The sequence below is a fragment of the Trachymyrmex cornetzi genome, unplaced genomic scaffold (assembly GCF_001594075.2).
Source record: "Trachymyrmex cornetzi isolate Tcor2-1 unplaced genomic scaffold, Tcor1.1 scaffold147, whole genome shotgun sequence".
In the NCBI taxonomy this organism is placed as follows: Eukaryota; Metazoa; Arthropoda; class Insecta; order Hymenoptera; family Formicidae; genus Trachymyrmex; species Trachymyrmex cornetzi.
The window spans coordinates 4,257,538-4,278,053 of NW_017296059.1; the positions used below are offsets into that span (position 1 = coordinate 4,257,538).

The 20,516-nt window shown below is 42.1% G+C and overlaps 2 protein-coding genes across 4 annotated transcripts; one reads left to right on the forward strand and one right to left on the reverse strand.

Annotated features, from left to right (window-relative positions):
- The first annotated feature begins 528 nt into the window (after nucleotides 1-528).
- Nucleotides 529-15,106, forward strand: Pdk1 (Phosphoinositide-dependent kinase 1). Its single transcript, XM_018502298.1, has 4 exons — nucleotides 529-900; nucleotides 11,749-11,988; nucleotides 12,122-13,486; nucleotides 13,681-15,106. Exons 2-4 carry the CDS (start codon nucleotides 11,818-11,820, stop codon nucleotides 13,792-13,794), a joined length of 1,650 nt encoding a protein of 549 aa, XP_018357800.1. The 5' UTR covers nucleotides 529-900; nucleotides 11,749-11,817; the 3' UTR covers nucleotides 13,795-15,106.
- A 2,557-nt stretch (nucleotides 15,107-17,663) lies between these two features.
- Aptx (aprataxin) lies at nucleotides 17,664-19,284 on the reverse strand. 3 transcript variants are annotated; one of them, XM_018502300.1, is made up of 5 exons: nucleotides 19,099-19,284; nucleotides 18,742-18,796; nucleotides 18,327-18,659; nucleotides 17,943-18,076; nucleotides 17,664-17,881 (listed from the first exon to the last, which is right to left on the reverse strand). In XM_018502300.1, exons 3-5 carry the CDS (start codon nucleotides 18,653-18,655, stop codon nucleotides 17,712-17,714), a joined length of 633 nt encoding a protein of 210 aa, XP_018357802.1. In that variant the 5' UTR covers nucleotides 18,656-18,659; nucleotides 18,742-18,796; nucleotides 19,099-19,284; the 3' UTR covers nucleotides 17,664-17,711. The 3 variants fall into 3 exon arrangements, with proteins under 3 accessions (XP_018357802.1, XP_018357803.1, XP_018357801.1); XM_018502301.1 differs by lacking the exon at nucleotides 18,742-18,796; XM_018502299.1 differs by lacking the exon at nucleotides 18,742-18,796 and having other exon boundaries at nucleotides 19,095-19,284.
- Nucleotides 19,285-20,516: the final 1,232 nt, after the last annotated feature.

Sequence of the window (20,516 nt, forward strand, 5' to 3'; positions counted from 1 at the left end):
TTCCATCTCTTCTGCCTCCGGTCGCGGTCGGCCCTTCGACTCGGAATGCCGAGGAATCGACCCCGATGAAGGCGGTTCTCGGTGGTGCTTTCGTTGCAATTTTCGCACTTGACCGTAGGACCAAGCGTGCTTTACGATCCGTGGTAAGATTACCGGCGGGCGGCGCGACGCGTTACGATGACGGCGGCGGCGGCGGCGGTGGCGGCGGCAGGGGAGAGTTACCCCTGACGCGGTGCCCCACCACCACTCCCGGATGCGGACCCCCGCGTCGGATGGTGGGGGCGCCGACGGCTCCCGGAGTGGGGCTGCTGGCGGAGAAGTGCTGCTTGCCGCCAACTCGGGCCGATCCCTCGTGGTGGGGAGAAAGCGCGGGTTAGCAGCCCGGACACGCCAACCGTCGGATTCAGTAAGCGAACGGCTCTCAACGGCCACGAACGTGTTTTTCGTTCTTCGGTTCCCGCGCATGCATATATATATATATATACACGTAACGGCGATATATATATATATGTGTAACTATCCGAGACTGACCCGCGAGAAACAACACTCGTCGGGAGTAACGCAGTCGGTGATCGGCGACGACGTGACGACCAACAGTTAGTCAGATCGTATAACAGCAGCAACAACAACAGCTTATACATCCGCGACACAGATCCGCTTTTTCGAGTAATTACAAACACTATCCGTCAAACATCCATCTCCGCGATCAAAACAAAAAAAAAACAAGAAAAAAAAATAGTTCTTCCATCCCGGTCTACAAAAACTCCCCCTCGTCATTTCGGTTTCGGTCCTTCAACTTCGTTCCCGCAACTGTGGCTTCAATCAATCAAACTGGATTCCAACAAGCAGTACGTGTCGCGATTACTTCGCGGCTACCGGAGGCTTAAGAAATTATTCAAGGTAAGAGACCCCGTCTTCTTCTTCGAGGGCGAATCTTGTATATCGCAAGTCGCCCTCTTCGACTTCTTCCTTTCTCTCTCTTCTTTTTCTCCTTTACGGATCGAAGGGACCGCGCGATAGATTTTCGCGCGCGTATCCGGCCGTGCAGTGGCAGGGTGTAGTCTCTTAAGTCGCGCGCGGTAGTGCGAAATCGAGTGTGTCTTCAGCAGAAGTACGGTGTGTGTGTGTGGTGAACCCGCGTATCGAAGAATCAGGGTGCTTCTTCGCACCGATAGATTCGCGCGAACTCGCTCAGCTTCGCTTCTTGTGACGCTCCGGGGATCGATAGGGTATCTTGAAATGAGGTAAAAATTAATAAGTGAGCAAGTTCACTAGAATGTTTTTAATGTTATTGGTCAACACTTGGTGAATTTGCTCACTTTTGGAATTCTCATCTCGTTTCCCCTGGAGCGAGTAGAAATCTGTCGCGAGAGAAGAGATACTCTGGCTTGTCTCGAACGTATAGATAGCGCGGGAGAAACGCGCGTGATAAGTTGGCATGCGACGAGGATGACGAGGCTGTTTGTAACGCCGACGTTTCAGCTAAGTGCTAGACGATCTAGCGTTTGATTGTGTATCACGCAACATGATGAAAAACACAAAAAAAAAATGAGCGAATTTTTACTACGGTATTTATCGAATCATTGGCAAACACCCAGAGAATTTGCTCGCTTTTGTGTTATTACATGATTCGATGAAAATTATAAAAATGAGCGAATATTTATTAGATTATTTATCATTTCATTGGTAAACATCCAGAGAATTTGCTCGCTTTTGCATTATCGTACGACTTTACGAAAATCACAAAGTCACAAATCTACTAAAACGTTTATAATTTTATCGATGAACATTTAGTGAAGTTGCTTACTTTTGCAATTTTCATTCTTACAATTATCACAACTTGATTACAAAAAGGAACGAATTTCCTGAAACATTCACACGTCGCTTGCAACGCTCAAGTGTATTTGTCTCGTTTTAAGTACAAAATTTCCGGGATTTCGACCAACGCAAACAAATCTCATGATTTCATTGATCGAGTGAATTTGCTATTAATGAATTCGCTCCGCCTAGTAATAGCACTTTTTTGTGATTTTTACCGAGTGGGGTGCACGATTGAACTCTGGCGTTCGATTTTTGCTTTCTGTAACTTAATGAATTCGCTCCGCCTAGTAATAGCACTTTACTTTTGTGATTTTTACCGAGTGGGGTGCACGATTGAACTCTGGCGTTCGATTTTTGCTTTCTGTAAGATTAGCGGGAAGACTCGCGATATATCTTACGTGCGATCAGAAGTAGACACATTTACAACGCTCAGCCGAGAGCAGCGAGTTATCGCGCTGATTCTCGAGGCAGCCTCGTCGCGAAGTCCACTTTCGCAACGCTGGCGGACAATGTCAATTATCACGACAATCGGAACGAGGATACACCCGTATATATATATGTAGATCGATCGATAAATAAATATGTAGACCGTCACCGCGGTGTTTACGCGACGAATTATGGCGAGGCTCGTGAAGTATACGAGATCCAAGGAAGAGCGAAACTTGTCCATTTCGGGACAAGAGGGAACGGGCGGTGAAATAAATAACGAGGGACGAAGAGAGAGAGAGAGAGAGAGATAGATAGAGAGAGAGAGAGAAGAGGTTATTATTCTGCCCCGCGGCATGAATAATTTACACTCGCTCAAATTTAAATAAATTCGCCCGCCACCGCCGTTGTCGTCGTCGTCGTCGTCGGTTTGAAAAACCGTAAGCGCGTAATCTCGACGTCGGCTCGATGGTTGTTTACGGTCGCGCGTTGCGCGCAGTTAATTTTAAACGAATTCGCCGGATATCGTCGTCGGGTATCTCGTCTCGTTCGTTATCGCCCGGTTATTTATGTTATTCCGTGAAATTACTTAGAAGCCCGTCAATTAGGTCTCCAACCGATGCAGCGCTCGTAAACAACGTGTGACGTAAGCTGGACATACCGCGGTATTACAGCAAATAACGAGGAACGGATGAGCGATAATATTCGCGGACTGGCAAAACATTATTTGTTGTTGAAAAATCGTAAGGGGGGGGGGGGGGGAAAAAAAAACTGCCGATAATCGATCGCGGCTTCTAGCTTCGCCGAACTCGTTCACACAGGAAAGATCAGTTTTGTTGAAGTATTTAAAAATTTAGCTAGATAAAAATTAAAAGATAATTTTGTGTGGATCTTCAAAATAATTATGTAGAACACTTAAACTGGAACTTGCTAGAATGTAACTTTTTGCAGCATTGTCATTAACGTTTAAGTGTTCTACATAATTATTTTGATGGGGCTGAACAAAATCATTTTCAGTTTATATATTTAGTTAAATTTTTAGATACATGGAAAACCGATTTTACTGAAGTATCTAACAATTTAGATACAGATTTGAAAATAATTGTTTGAAACGTCAAAATAATTACATAGGAATCTCAAGCATGATGATCAATGCTGCAAGAAGTTTTGACATTTCTAGCAAGCAGTTTGAGCGTCCTTCGTAATTATTTTTATTATTCAACAGAATTATTTTCAAATCTGTATCTAGCAAAATTTTTATTAGATACTCCAGTAAAATCGTTCGTTTCGTGTACACTCCTTGTTTTCGGTGCGTTCGACGATTCCGATAGCAGAATATCGCGACCGAGTATCAGTTGGGCGACATCCTCTCATGGCCGAAAATAAAAATAAAAAGAAGGAAGGAGAAGAGAGAGAGAGAGAGAGCGCGCGAGCGATTATGGAAACTATCGGAGGCCGTAAGGTCGTCGTTGGCGATCGTGACACGTGAACTGCGGATGACCGAGCGAGATTCCGTCACGCCCGCATACGAGGAGAGGATGTCGCAGTATAAGCGTGTCCACGGATGATGTCTCCCGAAACCGAAAAACATGTTTGGTCCGCGACCGGTTGTTTATACGATATATACCATGTGAAAGCAAACACTTTAAAGATCACCGAAGCGTCGCGCGTCGTCGGGAGCTCGATCTTCGTCCCGGAATGCGTTATCTTTGACGGTCGCAGCGCAAATAAAAAGGAGGAAAAAGATAAAAAATATAGAGAAGGAAAAAAAAAAGGAAATTGAGAAAGGATTTCTTCATTGGATGTATATCGAACTGACGAAACTCAATTCGGCAATTATTATTCCCGTCTCGACGCGAACCTAAATAAGACCTTACGTGAAATGCGCCACGGTGGATAATAGCTCCTGCTAATGTATCGCAACGCAAATACCAACATGGGCGAAATTACGATCTACGCGTGCCCGTGGCACCTTCGGATTAAACCACCCGGCCCCGGTGTGTTGGTAGCGCATAATTCTCGAAACTTTGCCCTGGCCGTGATGCAAGGAACGCGGGGAAACTCTCCTCCAGCCTTTACCTCGGGAGTTGCATGCGAATTGAAAAACAGTTGAGGGTATACTCGCATAACTAACGAAACCGCACGTTTATCGCCACTAGCTTTTGACAACTTCGTTATATACTCTGTATTCATTTCTTATTACATACTACTCTAATATCGAATCCTTCCTTGTATCATAATACAATATATAACAGTGAAGATGTAATATATCAGCGTGTTGATATCACGATTAGAAGATTAATCGATGTATCCCAATTTGTTAGTTTTAATGGTATTATTTTGTTACCTCGAGTGGCATCGCATGTCGCATTACTTTACAATTCCATTAATATATGTTAATATCCAGTCTAGCGCTATTTATGCACGCTTCACGTCAATAACGATACACACTTGTACTAGAAACGTTATTGCCGCACCTCTTGACTCCCCCCCTATACGATCGGAATGCGCACCACCGTGCGATGCGTGCGCATTCCACGATCCGACAGGAAGATCACCCTCGGAGACTAACTATTGTCTGCTCTCGAGGCGGATCGCAACAAAGTCGAAATGTGTTTAAGGTCGACTGTTGCTCTGTCGAGAGAATCTCGTACCCCCCTTCTGAAAATCTTTTCTAGCACACAAACAGCTTTTTCCATGCATCGGAGAGACTCTGTAGCAGAGACTCACCTACCCTTAGCATTCAGTCTCACGCTTTAGTGCTATTCATCCATTGTACAGAAACATGTTTCCTTCTCACTCCCTGGGCCCTTAATTAAAGGAAGAACCGATGGAACGAAATGTATATTGGTAAACAATTTCGTTACCTGAGGGAGCAAAGCTTTGACCAATCTTTTATTTTCGCAAATAACGTTTCGCGGAGGGAACGAATCTCCCTCCACTGAGTTATAAATATAAAAAAAAAAAAGACTACGGTCGATACAAACACTTGACACAATGCTGCACGGTATTATCGCGTTCCTTCCACGAACGATGATATTGCTGATCTGTACTTTGTACTTATCGCCAATTTTTACTTGACGGCTTTAACAGCTCCCTCCGCTCTTTATTATCTATTATATCACCACTCGCGTGCGCTTTATCGCGTACACTATGCACTTCGTACTTTCGCTTAAAATACTTATCGCGTAGTCTAACAAATATTTTCTCTTGCTTTCTCGATTAATCAACGAGTATCGATTAACTCCTGTGAATGAAGAACATATACAAGGATAGATGTATTCCTCGCGTGTATATACCTGTATTCTTTTCTATTATTTTATTCTATCGATACGTTTATTTTTAAGTTTAGTCTACCTTCGTCTTATAGCCTTCGACGAGACGATGGCTTATGCCGTACCAGAACGGTGTGTCGCGGGGACAAACCGTATTCTATTCAATTCCACTCGCTCTCGTTCTCTCCTCGTCGAACGAACGCCTTTATTCGTCGGCATCGGCGGCGCGTGATCCAATTTAACCGCGCTCGCTCGCGACATGTTTCTCAGCGTCTGCGAATGCAAAACATCTCATTCACGGGCAAAAGTGCTGGCCGCCTGCGCCAATAGGCGTAGTCCCTTACCTGCGAGAGCGGCAAAAACGAGAGTAGTGGCGCGCGAGCGCACGAGAGAGAGAGACGGAGCGCGCAGAGGTCGAGAAACGCGGGAGGAGAGAAGGAAGGAGGCAGACGACGACGACGACGGCGGCGGCGGCGGCGGCGGCGGCGGCGGGTATATAGAGAGAGCGTCGCCCTCTCCTTCGCCTCCCTTCGTCCTCTGTCCGCGCGAAGGGAAAGGGAAAGGAGGGAAGGGTAAAACCCGCGTACCGGGAGAGAACGCGGAACGCCATAAGATGGAGAGAGAGAGAGAGTAGAGAAGACGAGAGAATGCACGCGGGAGAAAGAGAGAGGAGACGCGCGCGGGGCTAAAATTAGAATGTCCGTTGGAATGCCGCTGGTAGTGATGGTGTGTATAGGATGATTCAGCGAGTGAGAAAGAAAAACAGAGAGAGGGAGAGGGAACGACGGAGGAGAGTAGATATGCGCGGGATAGTTTATTCCGTCCTGCGACGAAGCCCCTAAGGACGCATAGCGGATACTCGCGCGTGTACTCGCGTGCGAGCGCGACGTACATAACGAAGAGGCACCGGAAAGCCGGTCGATTTTGTGTGACTATGAGGTCTTTTCTCTCCTTCTTTCTCTTTCGCGCTCTTTTTTTTTCCCCCTCTGGCTGTTCCTTTCTCGCGCGCCTTTTATACTCCCGTCGCCGGAAATAGATTCGCATATCGACGCGCTCCGAGAATAGTCCTTAACTTTTTTTCATCGGGAGATTTCACGAGGTGGACGGTAGTAGAATAGTAGTAGTCTTGGTAGTAGTAATAGCAGCAGCGGCGATAGTACTATGTGATTCGGTGCTATTTTCAATTGGGACATTATTTTCGTCATGCGCTGCTTTCGCATTTATGAACGACCTGATTATCGAAACTTGTGGATTCAGAGGTTCTACTCGTATTCTCAAAATTATCATTTCATTGTGACACTTCCAATTTTCAATAATAGCACGAAAAGTAGTTTCATAATTAAAGAGATGGATTTTTACAATTATAGAATCTCAGTGTTATCTTGTTTTAGAGATCAGATTCTAAAAATTCTACGTATTCTCCAAATTATTATTTTAATGTAACATTTTTCCAATTTTTAATATCACTGAAATATTCGTATAACTAAAGAGCTCAATTTCTTCAATTATAGAATCTCAGAGTTTAGACACCAGATTCTAAATCCTTCAGCAACGTTCTTCTCGCGAATTCATTCTATAAATAGCGGCCACCAATTTTTGTAGGACCGTAGGCCGGCCACGTCTCTTCTTGGAGACTTGACGACCGAAATTCAAATACCACCGATTGCTTTTCAAATACTTCAGCGAAATCCTCCTCTGTCCTTCCCCGCGTGAATATCGTTATCTGCGATCTAAGCAAATCTTTCCCAGGTCATTCAACGACGGACTTGCCCACGTACCGATTAATTCTGCGAGATTCCCCACCTTGTCTCGATATCCGAGGATCGAGGCGTCTCGCGTTTGCGAAATGTTCGGTATCTGGTGTCGGTGGTTATACCTCCGTCGTCGGTACGTGGAAGGCAGAGGCAGGGCGGGGAATAGATAGATAAGCAAATAAATAAACTAGCGGGGCAAGGTGAGTCCGAGGCGGCGGACGTGCCAGAGAGATAGAGAGAGAGAGAGAGAGAGAGACAGAGAGAGAGCCTCGAGTAGGACCGGTGATTCTCGGGCGAACGTTCTTGGACGAGGTCGACGGCCTGACACGGATGGTTGACGCTGTGGGGCCCGTCTCGTAACCGGCCTGGGAAGAAGAACGAGAAAAGGTAGATAAAGAGAGGAAAGGAAAGGGCCCACCGCTGTGGAGCAAACGACGCGTTTTCGCCCTCCGCGAAGGCGATAGATCGCCCTGTGTACCCCCCGGCTTGGTGATCGGTCTGGGTCAGCTGGCAATTCTCCTACTTCGGAGTACTCGTTCTCCCTTTCTAGATTGCAGAGGAAGGATCAGAACGATCGTGAAGTATATGGATCGCTCTTGAACTAACAGGGTGGTCCTGTGCCCGTTTCTAGTATATATTAACTTTAATCTCGATTCAACTTACTGTTCATCTTTTTCTAGTTTCAAGAATTGGAAAAGGATGAAAGGTCGAATCGATCTTAATTCTCTATTGAGTACAGCGAGTGTCCCAGAGTGTATCGTGCCCCCTGCCCGTCGATCTCTCTCTCTCTCTCTCTCTCTCGCTCGCTCGCTCGTTGTCCCCCTTCTTCCTTCGGTAAAAGTGTGATCGATGGACGACGAGACGGGACGGGTGGCACGAAATTGGGGCGTTGCGTATTTATCGCTCCTATCTCGCCGCTATTTACCGTACCTGCGGCTTTTCGCCGCCGGCCCGCTTTTATCGTCCGCTCATTTTCCTCCCCCCCGCCCCCCCCCTACTCTCTCCCCGTTTCTCACACCGTTATAACTTGTACAACACGCGCGCGACCGGATATTTTTTATTAGATTTCTTTTTCTCATTCGCCGCCGCTAATCGAACGCTTCCTCGCGCGGCCGTTTATTCTTCCCTCGAATATTTCTCTTATATCCTCTGTTATTGATGCCACGGGGATCAATTAATATCTTTAAGAGATGCTTGGCGCCGCGTTTGTTTCAATTTGATTAGCAAGAATTCTGTTTTTTTTTCTTTTCTTTTTTTTTTAGCTATTATATATTTAGATATTTATTATATTTATTTGCTATCATTTTCTGGCATATATTTTTGTTTAATTGTTTACGAATTTTCTATTAAAAATAATCTCGTTTTAGAGAAAATTTTCTCTGGGAAAATAAAATGTTTATATTTTATATTTACCTCCACAATTTCATTAAACAACATTATTTATTTATTGTAATTTATTATTTTTTCAAATTTTTCCTCTTTTACATTATATAATCCATCTCATATTTTAGAGAGGGTATACGTTTAAAATTATATAAATGAAATAATACGACATTCGTTGTCGACGTTTCGTCCCCAACAAATAGTGCTTCATTACGGCGGCTCGGAAAATCGTAAAAGCCGAGACTGCCTGATGAAGTGATAAAACTTAATTCGGCCGTACAAACAACGTTCGTTCGTGTTTTTCGCGGGCCGCCTTCCCGTCTATCTACCCTGATTTTACGATTTTTGTGGAGGTTTTTACGGAGGCGGGGGTTTATTTTTATTGGCGGCGTTATCCCGCGCCGGGGAGAGGCGCGGCGATTCGAAATTACGACGGAGCCGCAAGAAAATCTGGCGTATAAAACTGTGAAGAAACCGTCCCCGTTCGAGCACGGCTCGCGTTTATCACCGCCGACTTTAATGCAATTCTCGCCAAAATTATTCCTCGGCTCGGAGTCGGGAAAACATCGCGGTACATCAAGATTAATTTCACTCGCGAACAATTAATTATCCGATTGCGTCCCGCCTCGTTATATCGCTCCCTATGCGCGACTCAGTCGTCTGCGATTGTTGTTATTGCGTATCGAATCTCGCCGCCGCGACTTAAGAAGATTCCGCGCACGTGGAGTGTTTCTCCTTGTCGAACATCTGTCGCAAATAATCGTAAAGCTGAATTCAACGAGCTGCGCATAACGTTGTCGCCAGTCGCAGCTTTACGTCATCCATCACGCCATGATTTCCAGTAGAGTAGACATAATTATTCAATCATTATTTGGTTGCGATAAGATATTCACGGAGATTAATGACATGAAACAATCAAGGATATATACGGATGAGCTTGTGTCTGATGTTTGGATCTTCATGTTTTATCGTACGACAGATGTTGCAAAATAACGATGGAAGCCGAGAGATGGGATTTTTTTTTCCTTAATTAACATGTCAAACAGCCGATAGCTTTTGAATTGAAAAAGTTTCATTATAAAATCTTGTGTAACTAAATAATGAAATTTTAATGTAACAAATTTCATTATTGGGACATAATTTAGATATTATTAAACAGAGACGTCGTGAGAACAGATTATATTGTATATAAATTAATTTAAAAATCTTATCAAAGTTCAAGAGTCCTGCAATCAAAACAAAAATATAGTGATAGCAACTATAAAGGTGACAGTTACAAGTTTTAAATGTAGAATTCATGTATATATATAGTTGAATAAATCACACACACACACACACACACACAATTCGCCTATCTTGCTTTCAAAGCGCAAAGCTTAGATTCTTCTCTTCGATATCTTCAGTCGTCAATGAAGACTCTTGAAAGAGAGGAGGATACAATAAAAGATCGCGCGCGTTCGTCGATCGCGAAAGGCGGGAAACCTGTTGCAATCTTTCGTACACAAAGCGTTTTTTCGGCGGAAGCGCAACGATAATGACAACGGAAAGAAAAGCTCGATCGTCTTTCGAACCGGAAACGAGGGACGATTAGGACTGCACGAAAGAGAGACGTTTATCTGGCAGGGACTCCCGCGATCATGATCATTCTCTCCTCTCGGAGCGGAAATACTCGAGCTCTCGGCACTTTCTCGTCGGGGCCGGTTTTCGGCTTCACCCTTCGACCATTGAATTTCATACCTCTTTCTAAACGTAGTATTTAATCGTCTTCAACCCCCCCTGGCAAGATTACCGAGCAGGTACCAGGTGGAACATCTGTTGCTCAACCTGTATCGCGCTATAATGCCTTTTACGCTCCAGTACCGATCCCTTTTGCGATTTTTTTCGTCTATCATGTGAATAGGAGGAACCAGAGCGCGCGTGAGAGAACACACCCAGTCGTTTGGCGCATTATAAAAAGCGTCTGCTCGCAAACGGGTCGCAATTACGCACTAGGTCTCATAGAGAGGTAGCCAACAATAATCTCTTCCGTTGTAACGAGGGAAATCCGCCCGGGGAAAACGTTTCTTGCTGGTCTCAGCTCGAGTCGTCGTTCCTGTTCCCTCGGTCTTGCATCGTGATCTTGTTAACGGATACAAATTCGTTCTAACCCGCTGGTCCTTCGAATTCTCATAATTAAAGCCGTTCCGTATTCAGATGTTAAGCAGCAACTTGTCCAACTAGCGATTATAATATTGCTCCATATATACACATATACACACACACATATATATATATATATATTTATTTAAAAAAATATATATTTGTGTATCGAAAGAGGATGTGCTTCCGCAAAACATTTATGTAAATAATGGAACACGCGTGCGACTTACGAAAGCGCGCGTGATTAACCCTGTAAACTTTGGACTTCGGCCGCGTATAGCCTTGATCTTCCAGCGCGTGTGGGCCGCTTCGTGTCCACGTGAATGCGTTTCCATTTTTCTATGTGGCGCACGAGAACGTGCGTGAACGAGACGCCTCTTTCTCTCTCTCTTCGCCATCGTCCTCTGACCCGCACGACGTGACCACGTGCCGGTCGGTCGCGGTGACGTCACACTTCCGGTACGTGATTTCCTGGTACCGGACGACCGTTGGCGGATGAGAGGAGTTAAGTACCGGACACGGGAGGTTCGCGCCTCCTCCTCCGCCGCCTCCTCTGCGCGAGTGTCTCTCGCGTCTTCCGGAGCGGAAAGGATAATGAGTGCCTCGCGAGCAAATATTTGCAAGCGGAAGGGCGACGGTTGTCCTAACGTCTTGAACTCTGTAGTTGTATTTTTTTTTTTTTTTTAATTAAATTAGGAAACGATCGAAGAATTTTAGACCTACCTCAATTTTAGATTAATTCCGCGATTAGAAGCGAAGCGACGTTTATTTTCGGTCTCGCGTGATCTCTGACTACTTTATCAAATTTATAACACTATCAGCAGAAAGTTACATGAAGCGACAAGGCTGTAGATCCTATTTTAACGATTCGTTATCGACGCGCGAAAAAGTAGTAGAATAGTCAGGCGATCACGGACAGTATGTCTGACAAGTCGTGTTTCTTCTTGCAGCGTGTGGCGAACCAGGCGCTTACCGTTTCGCCACAGCCGGCAGTAACGGTGGAGGGGCCGGTGTCCAAAATGTCTCCACCGACGAACGACGTGAACAACGGTGTGGTAGCGTCTCCTAGCACCCTGGCGCCTCGGGTTCCACCGACTACGAACCCGTCCCTCACCAACCCACCGACGCACAAGCGTACCCCGAAGGACTTCATCTTCGGCAAGGTGATCGGCGAAGGAAGCTTCTCCACCGTAAGTCTCCTCTCCCCTTTATTGTTTTCATGAATTTAATAAAAAGAAACTTAATGTGAACATAAATTGAAATGTTTTATAACAAGAAATATGAAAAGAGAGATAACGAATCTGTAATTTTTTAATCCGACAGGTTTACCTTGCCAAGGATATCCACACCAACAAGGAGTACGCGATTAAGGTGTGCGATAAGAGTCATATAATCAAGCAGAAAAAGACCGAGTACGTGAAACGCGAGAAGGAGGTGCTGAACATGCTCGCGGACGCCAAGCACTCGTTCGTGCGACTGTTCTGCACCTTCCAGGACGCGGAGAGACTATACTTTGTCATGTCGTACGCTAAGAACGGCGAGCTCTTGCCTCACATCAACAAGGTGGGCTCCTTCGACATCGAATGCACCAAGTTCTACTCGGCCGAGATCCTACGCGGTCTCGAGTATTTGCACGGACTCGGTATCATTCACCGAGATCTCAAGCCGGAGAACATCCTGCTGGACGAGAAGATGCACGTGCTCATTACCGACTTTGGCTGCGCCAAGATTCTCAAGGACGATCCGGAGACGCCCGCGGACGCGGACTCTCAACAGCAACAGCGTTTTAGGGAACGCAGCGGCTCCTTCGTCGGTACCGCTCAGTATGTGTCACCAGAGCTACTGACCAACAATAGCGTGAGCAGAGCGTCCGATCTCTGGGCCCTGGGCTGTCTTGTCTACCAGATGGTCGCTGGCCTGCCGCCTTTCCGTTCGAGGAGCGAGTACGTGATGTTCCAGAAGATCCTGAAACTCGAGTATGATATACCGGACGGTTTCTGCGAGTTGGCCAGATCGTTCGTTAATCAGCTTCTCGTTTTGGAGCCAACGCAACGATTGGGCGCTCTGGACGAGCACGGCGCTGGTTATCCCAGCATCCGGGCGCATCCCTTCTTCAAGGGTGTCGACTTCGAAACCCTTCACGAGCAGACACCGCCGCCTATTTATCCGTATTTGCCCGGCACGTCGGAACGAGAAGAGTTGAGGTCGCAATACAGGGTGCCTGATAATCTTGAACCCGGTCTAGACCATAAACAACTCACCAGGCTTCTCTGGCTGAGTACCGAAGACACCGATGATGACAACAGTACAGGCGCAGAGCAACGCGCTGTTAACGCGTTCTTCAACGAGATAATCGCAAGCGTGGACAAGCCACTGAGGAGGTGCACTAACAACAGATCCGACAGCGGCGCTAACATCGCCAATCTGACACCGGAACAGATCAGGATGCGACTAGAGAAACAGCGCACGAATCAGTGGCACTCTTTCGTCGAGGGCAATCTTATACTGAAACAGGGCTTCGTCAATAAGAGGAAGGGCCTGTTTGCCAGGCGGAGAATGCTCCTCCTTACCACCGGACCACATCTATACTACGTCGATCCTTTCAATAATGTTCTCAAGGGTGAGATACCTTGGAGTCCAGAACTCAGGGTCGAGCCAAAGAATTTCAAGATCTTCTTCGTCCATACGGTAAGTGTTTTATAATATTGTTAAAGTAAATTATTAAGCATCCGATACTTTTGTACCTTTTTGACAAAGAGATGGAGATTAAAATCGTACCTTTTGATGTCTCCGTTTCTATTCAATTTCTATATATAAAAAAATGAAAGATATTTGAAATATACACATCAAATATATCTAAACTTTGATGTTTTTGTTTATAGCCGAACAGGACATACTATCTCGAAGATCCCGAGGGATTTGCACTGGAATGGTGCAGAGCTATCGAGGAGACGCGAGTTCACTGTTACGGCCTGCAGGAGATGACCACCGCTTAAAATGAAAACTGGAGAGATCCAAAAGACAGAACACATAATAAGTGGTAAAGTCCGCGAGTGGCTATCGCCAAGGTCGATCTGTTCTCGACGAGAAGAGTTGGCGAATCGTTTGTTCACGTATTAGCCCATAGTAAAAAGTGAACTAGTAGACTTATTGCGCGCATTTCGAATGGTGCGCTCTGTACAGTTTATAGGCAGAAATTTATTAAGCAAAAATTCCTACCTCCGTCATCGAGAATCACCATCGCGCGGTGTCCATTATCACTTACGTTCGCTATTTATTGACGACCCTTTAGAGAATCGCATCATCCACGCGCGAAAACCATACGATGCGTGCGCGAAGAAAAGACGGAGGATTAGAGAAATTTTTAGCCAAGGCTTCGGCTGTGTATTCGCAGCGCCTGTTGCCGTGTGACGTAACTCGCGTGAGATCGAGGTCGCCCCGAGGCAAAGGAAAATAAAGTTCACGCACCCGTAAATTTCGATGTTTACAATTCTCGCGATATGCATAATCCGGATCCCACGGCACGAACAGAAATTTCCACGCGAATCGGCTTTCGAGGAATAAAAATTAAAAAAAGAAAAAGCAAAAGACCGAATTGTGTCCCAGAAAGGAATGAAGGATCCGCCCGTTCGGAGGCGCCCTTGGTCGCGCAAAACACGCTTCGCACGACGCTATTGTAGTACTTTATTCCTAAATATAGTCCAATTCCATACACACACGCGGATAAAACGATGCGTATTTAGGTGAAATTAAAAGCTGCGCGCGGTAATGTCGCCGCGCGAGCTTAGACGTCAATTTAGCCAAAAAATGGGAAAAAAAGAAAACGAAAAACGCCGTGGAGGATAACGAGACACTACGCAGCTTTAACGAAACCGTTTTACGTCGCCTGTAAAGGATCCTCGGAATCTCGCGACGTTCCGGGCGATCTTTGCTCTCTTCGCAGTGTACAGACAGTATTCTTTGTTACGTCGTTCATCATCATCCCCCCCCGCCCCTCTCCTCTTCGCGTATTTCGTATTCTCAACCCCTTTTCTCATAAATATTCTCTGTAAATATCATAAACGCGTTTCTACGAAGAGCAGGCCGCGTAAAGGCACTTTGTAACATAATAGATACGTAAGTAGAATAAAAGGGGAAAATATCGTTGTCTTACCACGGCGTTTTTCGCTCGTTTAATTACGCTTCTCGTCGTCTGGCCCTCGCGGATTCGAGTGTGCGATCAGATGACTTGAGGAAATATCGCAGAAAAGGGAAAGATCGGTGTTCGCACTTTTCTTCCTCCGTTCGTTCGAAGTGGTAGCGATGAAGGAAACAGGAGCATAGGAAACGAGAAATTTCGTTTTCCCTCCCGCGAAAGACTTACATGCCCGTGAAAAGGGACTCTAGATTAATATAGACGTTTTCAATAGCTCTTTAAGAAGCGCTATAGTAAAATTCGCTCTCGAGCGTATCGCCGATTCGTTTTTATATCGTCATCAGCGCGATTATTATTTATAGTATAATTGATGTAGTGTTCGAACGAAAATTATTATCGCCCGCGACCGGTGACGCGTACGAGTATTACGAGTATTCATTTTCCTCGCATATGTATAAATTAGATATTTAATTTAACACGGTCTCGCGCTTCGTTAATTTATTTCTACCGTTACTTGCCTCGAATTATTTATTCTCGTTTTTTTCTTCTTCTTTTTAAATACCACGCGTCAAGGACCGTGACGTTCGTATATAGAGATTACAGACTAGTTAACTATCTCGCTACACCACTCCGTACGACTATATATTTATATATATTAGAAAATATAGCGCTATTACTACTATTACTATTACTATTACTATCGTCACCACTGCGTTGTTGCTACGTTACTGCGTACATATATATATATTAAATATATTCTATATTATACGTCAACTATTGTCGTTAGACTTAGCTGTTTTTAGGTATATATATCTTTATTGCGAATACGTACTATCGCATTGATAAGGGAGGAGAAAGAAATTAAGATGCGATTCGACCCATGATATCGCGACCGAGCCGTAGTCCAATTGTGTATATAAAGTGTACATTACTAAACATACGAAAATATTTATATAGATATATTGTACGGTATATATATATAAAATATTTATATAATGTAAATAGTCTGTAGTTAGGGGGAAAAAACTGTATAAATGTTTATAGGGTAAAATCGCGTTTAGGTTTAATTCTCGTTGATTCTTGGCACGGCTCGTTCGCGATTCTGCGCTGACGAAAAACTTTACTTTTCTCTCTTTATTTTTCTTTCTCTCTTTCTCTCTCGTATGACGCAGACATAAACAGGGTATTTGGGGGATGACCAGAGCGGTCGGTGGTTGGCGCGCGTTGCGTCGTGCGATGTTCGAAAAAATGGTGATTCTTTATGGAATCGGCATTGTCCTCGCTGCCCTAGTGGCTTTGCTCAAAATGACCGCTTTTGGCGAGCCGCGTATGGTGTGGGCGGACGGGAAACGAAAAGCGGGCGAGCAACCACCGTCAACGTCTCGATTCAGACTCCTTTCTTCTTTTTTTCTAGTGAGAACTGATCGCGAAAGAGAGAGAGAGGGAGAGAGAGAGAGAGAATATTATTCTTTTAATTTAGAATTTCGCTTCAGGTGAATCGCGTCTCGATTTCGCAACATAATCTGTCTACCGTGAACGAAGCACGTGTGTCATGGAATTTTGGTTTATATATATACATATATATATCTCGCGTGAAGTCATACATAAAAAGATATATTTTTCGACATAGAAACAAATATATTCCCGTGCATTGTGTAAATATATCACACATCGACGTTGTGCTTCTTTTCCGGGGAGAGAGAGAAAGAGAAACAGTACGTACTATACAATGTCCGATCGCCGATCTCGTATCTTGTCGAAGTCTTTTTCTTCTTTTCTGTATACGAGATAGGGAGAACGGATCGCGCGCGTCATTTTCATCGCAGGGAAACTTTGCAGGTCCTGTATTTTGTGTAGGCGTTGCAAACTTTCAGATGGGAACGCGCGCGCGCGCGTCTTCTTCGAGGGGTACCCAACGGCGCATTTCGATTTTTCTGAAAAAGAAACATTGTCGGACGTCTCTCGTTCGTCCGGCACTGTTCCTGAGATTCCTGCCGCCCTTCGGTCCGTACGTTTCGGACCTTCCCCTCTCACTATACTATATCATAGCGAAATAATCGGTTTGGACGTGACTTCGTAAGGAGACACACCAAGGCGCTACGTTTACTAAGAGAAGAGATATAACTAATTTAACTAGGCTAGAAGTTTTTCAGAGGAGACGTATACTTAATTCGAAATTCTTACACCGTTACGATATCGTTTACGATCTGCGAAACAACGCAAGTAATAACAGCAAAGTTTTGCGGATGTTCAGATGCCTACTGTTTCGATGCAGCAGAAACGTTCAACTATTGATTGCAGTATTACTAAATGTATACAGATTAAATGTAACACACTCTACACATAACACATACACACACGCACACAACACACAAATACTGTCAATAAACACTTGCGCAACTTACGAGAAGACTTTGTAAATAGTTAGGATATAATTGATATTATAGGCGCCAAGATGTATTAAGAATAACATCAAATTTATTCCGAATAAATCTTCCGAACTATCGCATAAACATGTCTTTATTAATCTTTCATGTCCCATTCCAAAAATTTCCTTAATGCGATACATTACATACAATATTGTAATTATTGTCGTATTTTAGATATATATGCAATATAACATACACTTTTTTGCTATGTATTATACTGTTTCAAGGTTGTAAGCTTATAAATAAGTCACAAAGATATAAAAAAAAAGAATTTATTTTCTAAAGATAATTTATACGTTGTTTTATTATACAGAAGTTTTAAATTACATATTTATACATTATACGCTTTTCATAACTTGCAATTATCGATGTGTGTTAACAAATGTCTTTTTAAATGTGGCATATTTTTCGGCTGTGTCGAGCATTTGTGACACTTCAATTTTGTGTTCAGATAGTCTGTACACGCCTGCGGAGAAATCTTTTTGATTTTGCCGTCTATACGCAACTGATTGCATACATCTAAAATTCAATGTGCTTTTATATATGTAAATTATAATATAAATAAACATATGATACAAACCTTGCGAATGTAAAAAGAATGGCGTCGTAAAAGAGTTCCAATGATATTTAGTTTTAAGGCAAGGACTATTAAAATCCGTGCTTATTACATGCAGGTGCAGCCTCTGCATACTTGGCATCGCATGATAACCTATACTGCTCAAGAATTAATATTGTCTTATAATTCTCAAATGTATAACAATAATTCTGTGTTACATTTTTCTATATACTATATATATATATATATATATATGTGTGTGTGTGTGTGTGTATGAGTCTGCGCGCGCGCGCGCGTGTGTGTGTGTGTGAGACAGCATACATATACATTCTTATTTTATCGTATGTGTAATAGAAATAATTACTATTCATTATTTTACTATTAATACTGTTCTATTTTAAGACTCACAGGAATTCATGATCTGTTTGGTCTTTTATCAGATCACATGCAACATCATGCATATATGTTAACAAATCTTGATGTTCATTTTTGATACGCCATATATTGAGAATATCCTCCTTTGGTAAAACCAAATAATGAAATTGCGCTTTAGGATATTTATCTTTGATAACAACTATTTTATCATCTTCTCTGATTTTACATTCAGGATCCTCTATTGATTTAAGTAAATTAGCTGACCAATGATGTGTTTTTGCAGTCGCTATTTCATTAGTTGGGGCTTTACGTTTCATTATCGCAATTATAAATCGTAGTCGTTGAATGATGCTATCAGACATTTACCTAAAAAATATATATATATATAAATTAATATATTATGTACATATATATATATACACATACATTCATAAATTTATATACATACACGTATAGTGTTGAAACAAAAGTTCGTAGTGCTACGAATTACAAAATTTACGCAACTGTAATTTCATTAAAAATGAATGAAATTTAAATTTAAAAAGGAAATTTTAAAGCTTATAAAATCTTTACTTTTGAAAGATCACTATAACTTTAGAGTTTCTGTAAGTTTGATAATTTTTTGATATGTGGAAACAACGAGTTGAACAAATTGGAAATTTTCTTTTTTATGGGAAAATGTGTCCAAGAAAAATTGAGAGATATTTTCAAACATGAAAGTTTAAAGTTTTTTCTACCAAATTCTTTTCAGAAATATTCCTAAGATTTTTGTTCGATCGATTACGAAGTTAGTACTCTAACCTACAACACGTATATGGTGAGGCAGATTCCATATTTTGCACTTTAACTTGCACTTTCAATATCTAACATGATTCTTGAATTCTGTATATAAATAAAAACAAGACACACGAATTAAATGCAATGATTTAAAAAAACAAAATACGAAGTCTAACCAATAAACATCAACTTCAAAACACTTGGAAATGGAAGGTTAGGATTGTCGAAATCGCCCGTACACTACCGCCAGTACATCCATTTTCAGTTTGAGAACTATATGACTACATACATTTTCTGACACTATCAATAAAATCGTACCGTCGAAAGTAGATGTGGTTCGTCTCTTTACTAAATCCTCAGGATAGAAGCCTGCCGACTATCCATAGGCGGGATAGTTTAATGAGTCCTTGAACGAAAAAATATTGCATCTCCTACATATATAAATAAAAATGGTTGAATTTTAATTAAACGAAATTGAAAATTCAAACAAGTTAATTTAGTGAATTTTGTCTTATCTCATCGAAGAATATTTAGGGTAACTCCAGCAAATACGCCGCGTTGGGATTTACGCCGCAGAAAAAATAGAAGTGGAGGTAATTTTCCTAAAAAATGCACTTAAAAAAAAGTACTAAAAATGTACTAAAAAAAAGAGAAAAAGCATGAAATAAAATAGGTACAGATATAAATATATATTTATTATTGATTTAAATATGTACCTACATATGGACATATATTTCAATCTGTATATAAATATGTATTTTATTTATAATTTGATCTACATTTTAATATATTTAATAATATTATTTTATTATAATTTCGGTGAAATAAAATTTAAATATTTCTTTAGCTTATAAAAAGAGCTTTTTATTATACACATATACACATGTATATGTATATATATTGTATACACATACAGTATATATACATATGTGTATATATATATTAATACTCACTTGCTAAATTTGCATAATATAATATTAATATATTGCAACAGAAGGTAGCCCTTTAAAATAAAATAAAAACGTAATAATTAATGTATTGCAACACAGACGGTAGTTTCTTATATAAAATAAAGATTTAGATCACATTAATCAGTCATATTGTTTGTTATTATGTATATAAACAAAATCAATCTAGAACTTATTTCTAGAACTTATTTAATATTTTTTATTTTAAATAAATTGTAATAGTTATTTTCTCGATTTTATCGAGAGAGAGAGCCATGATCAGCATTATTATACGTAAAGAATTTAAAGAATTCTTGAAACGGAATAATTTGCAGCAATATAGTAGTATCATAAATTAATTTTTTAGCTGAAAAATTAAATAATGATTAACAAGATATTTAATACTTTTAGCCAAAGCTGTATTTAGCGTAAATTTTTTCGCAAGAATAAAAAAATTTACATGTATCTTTATATCAAAGATATATAGAATATTATCAAC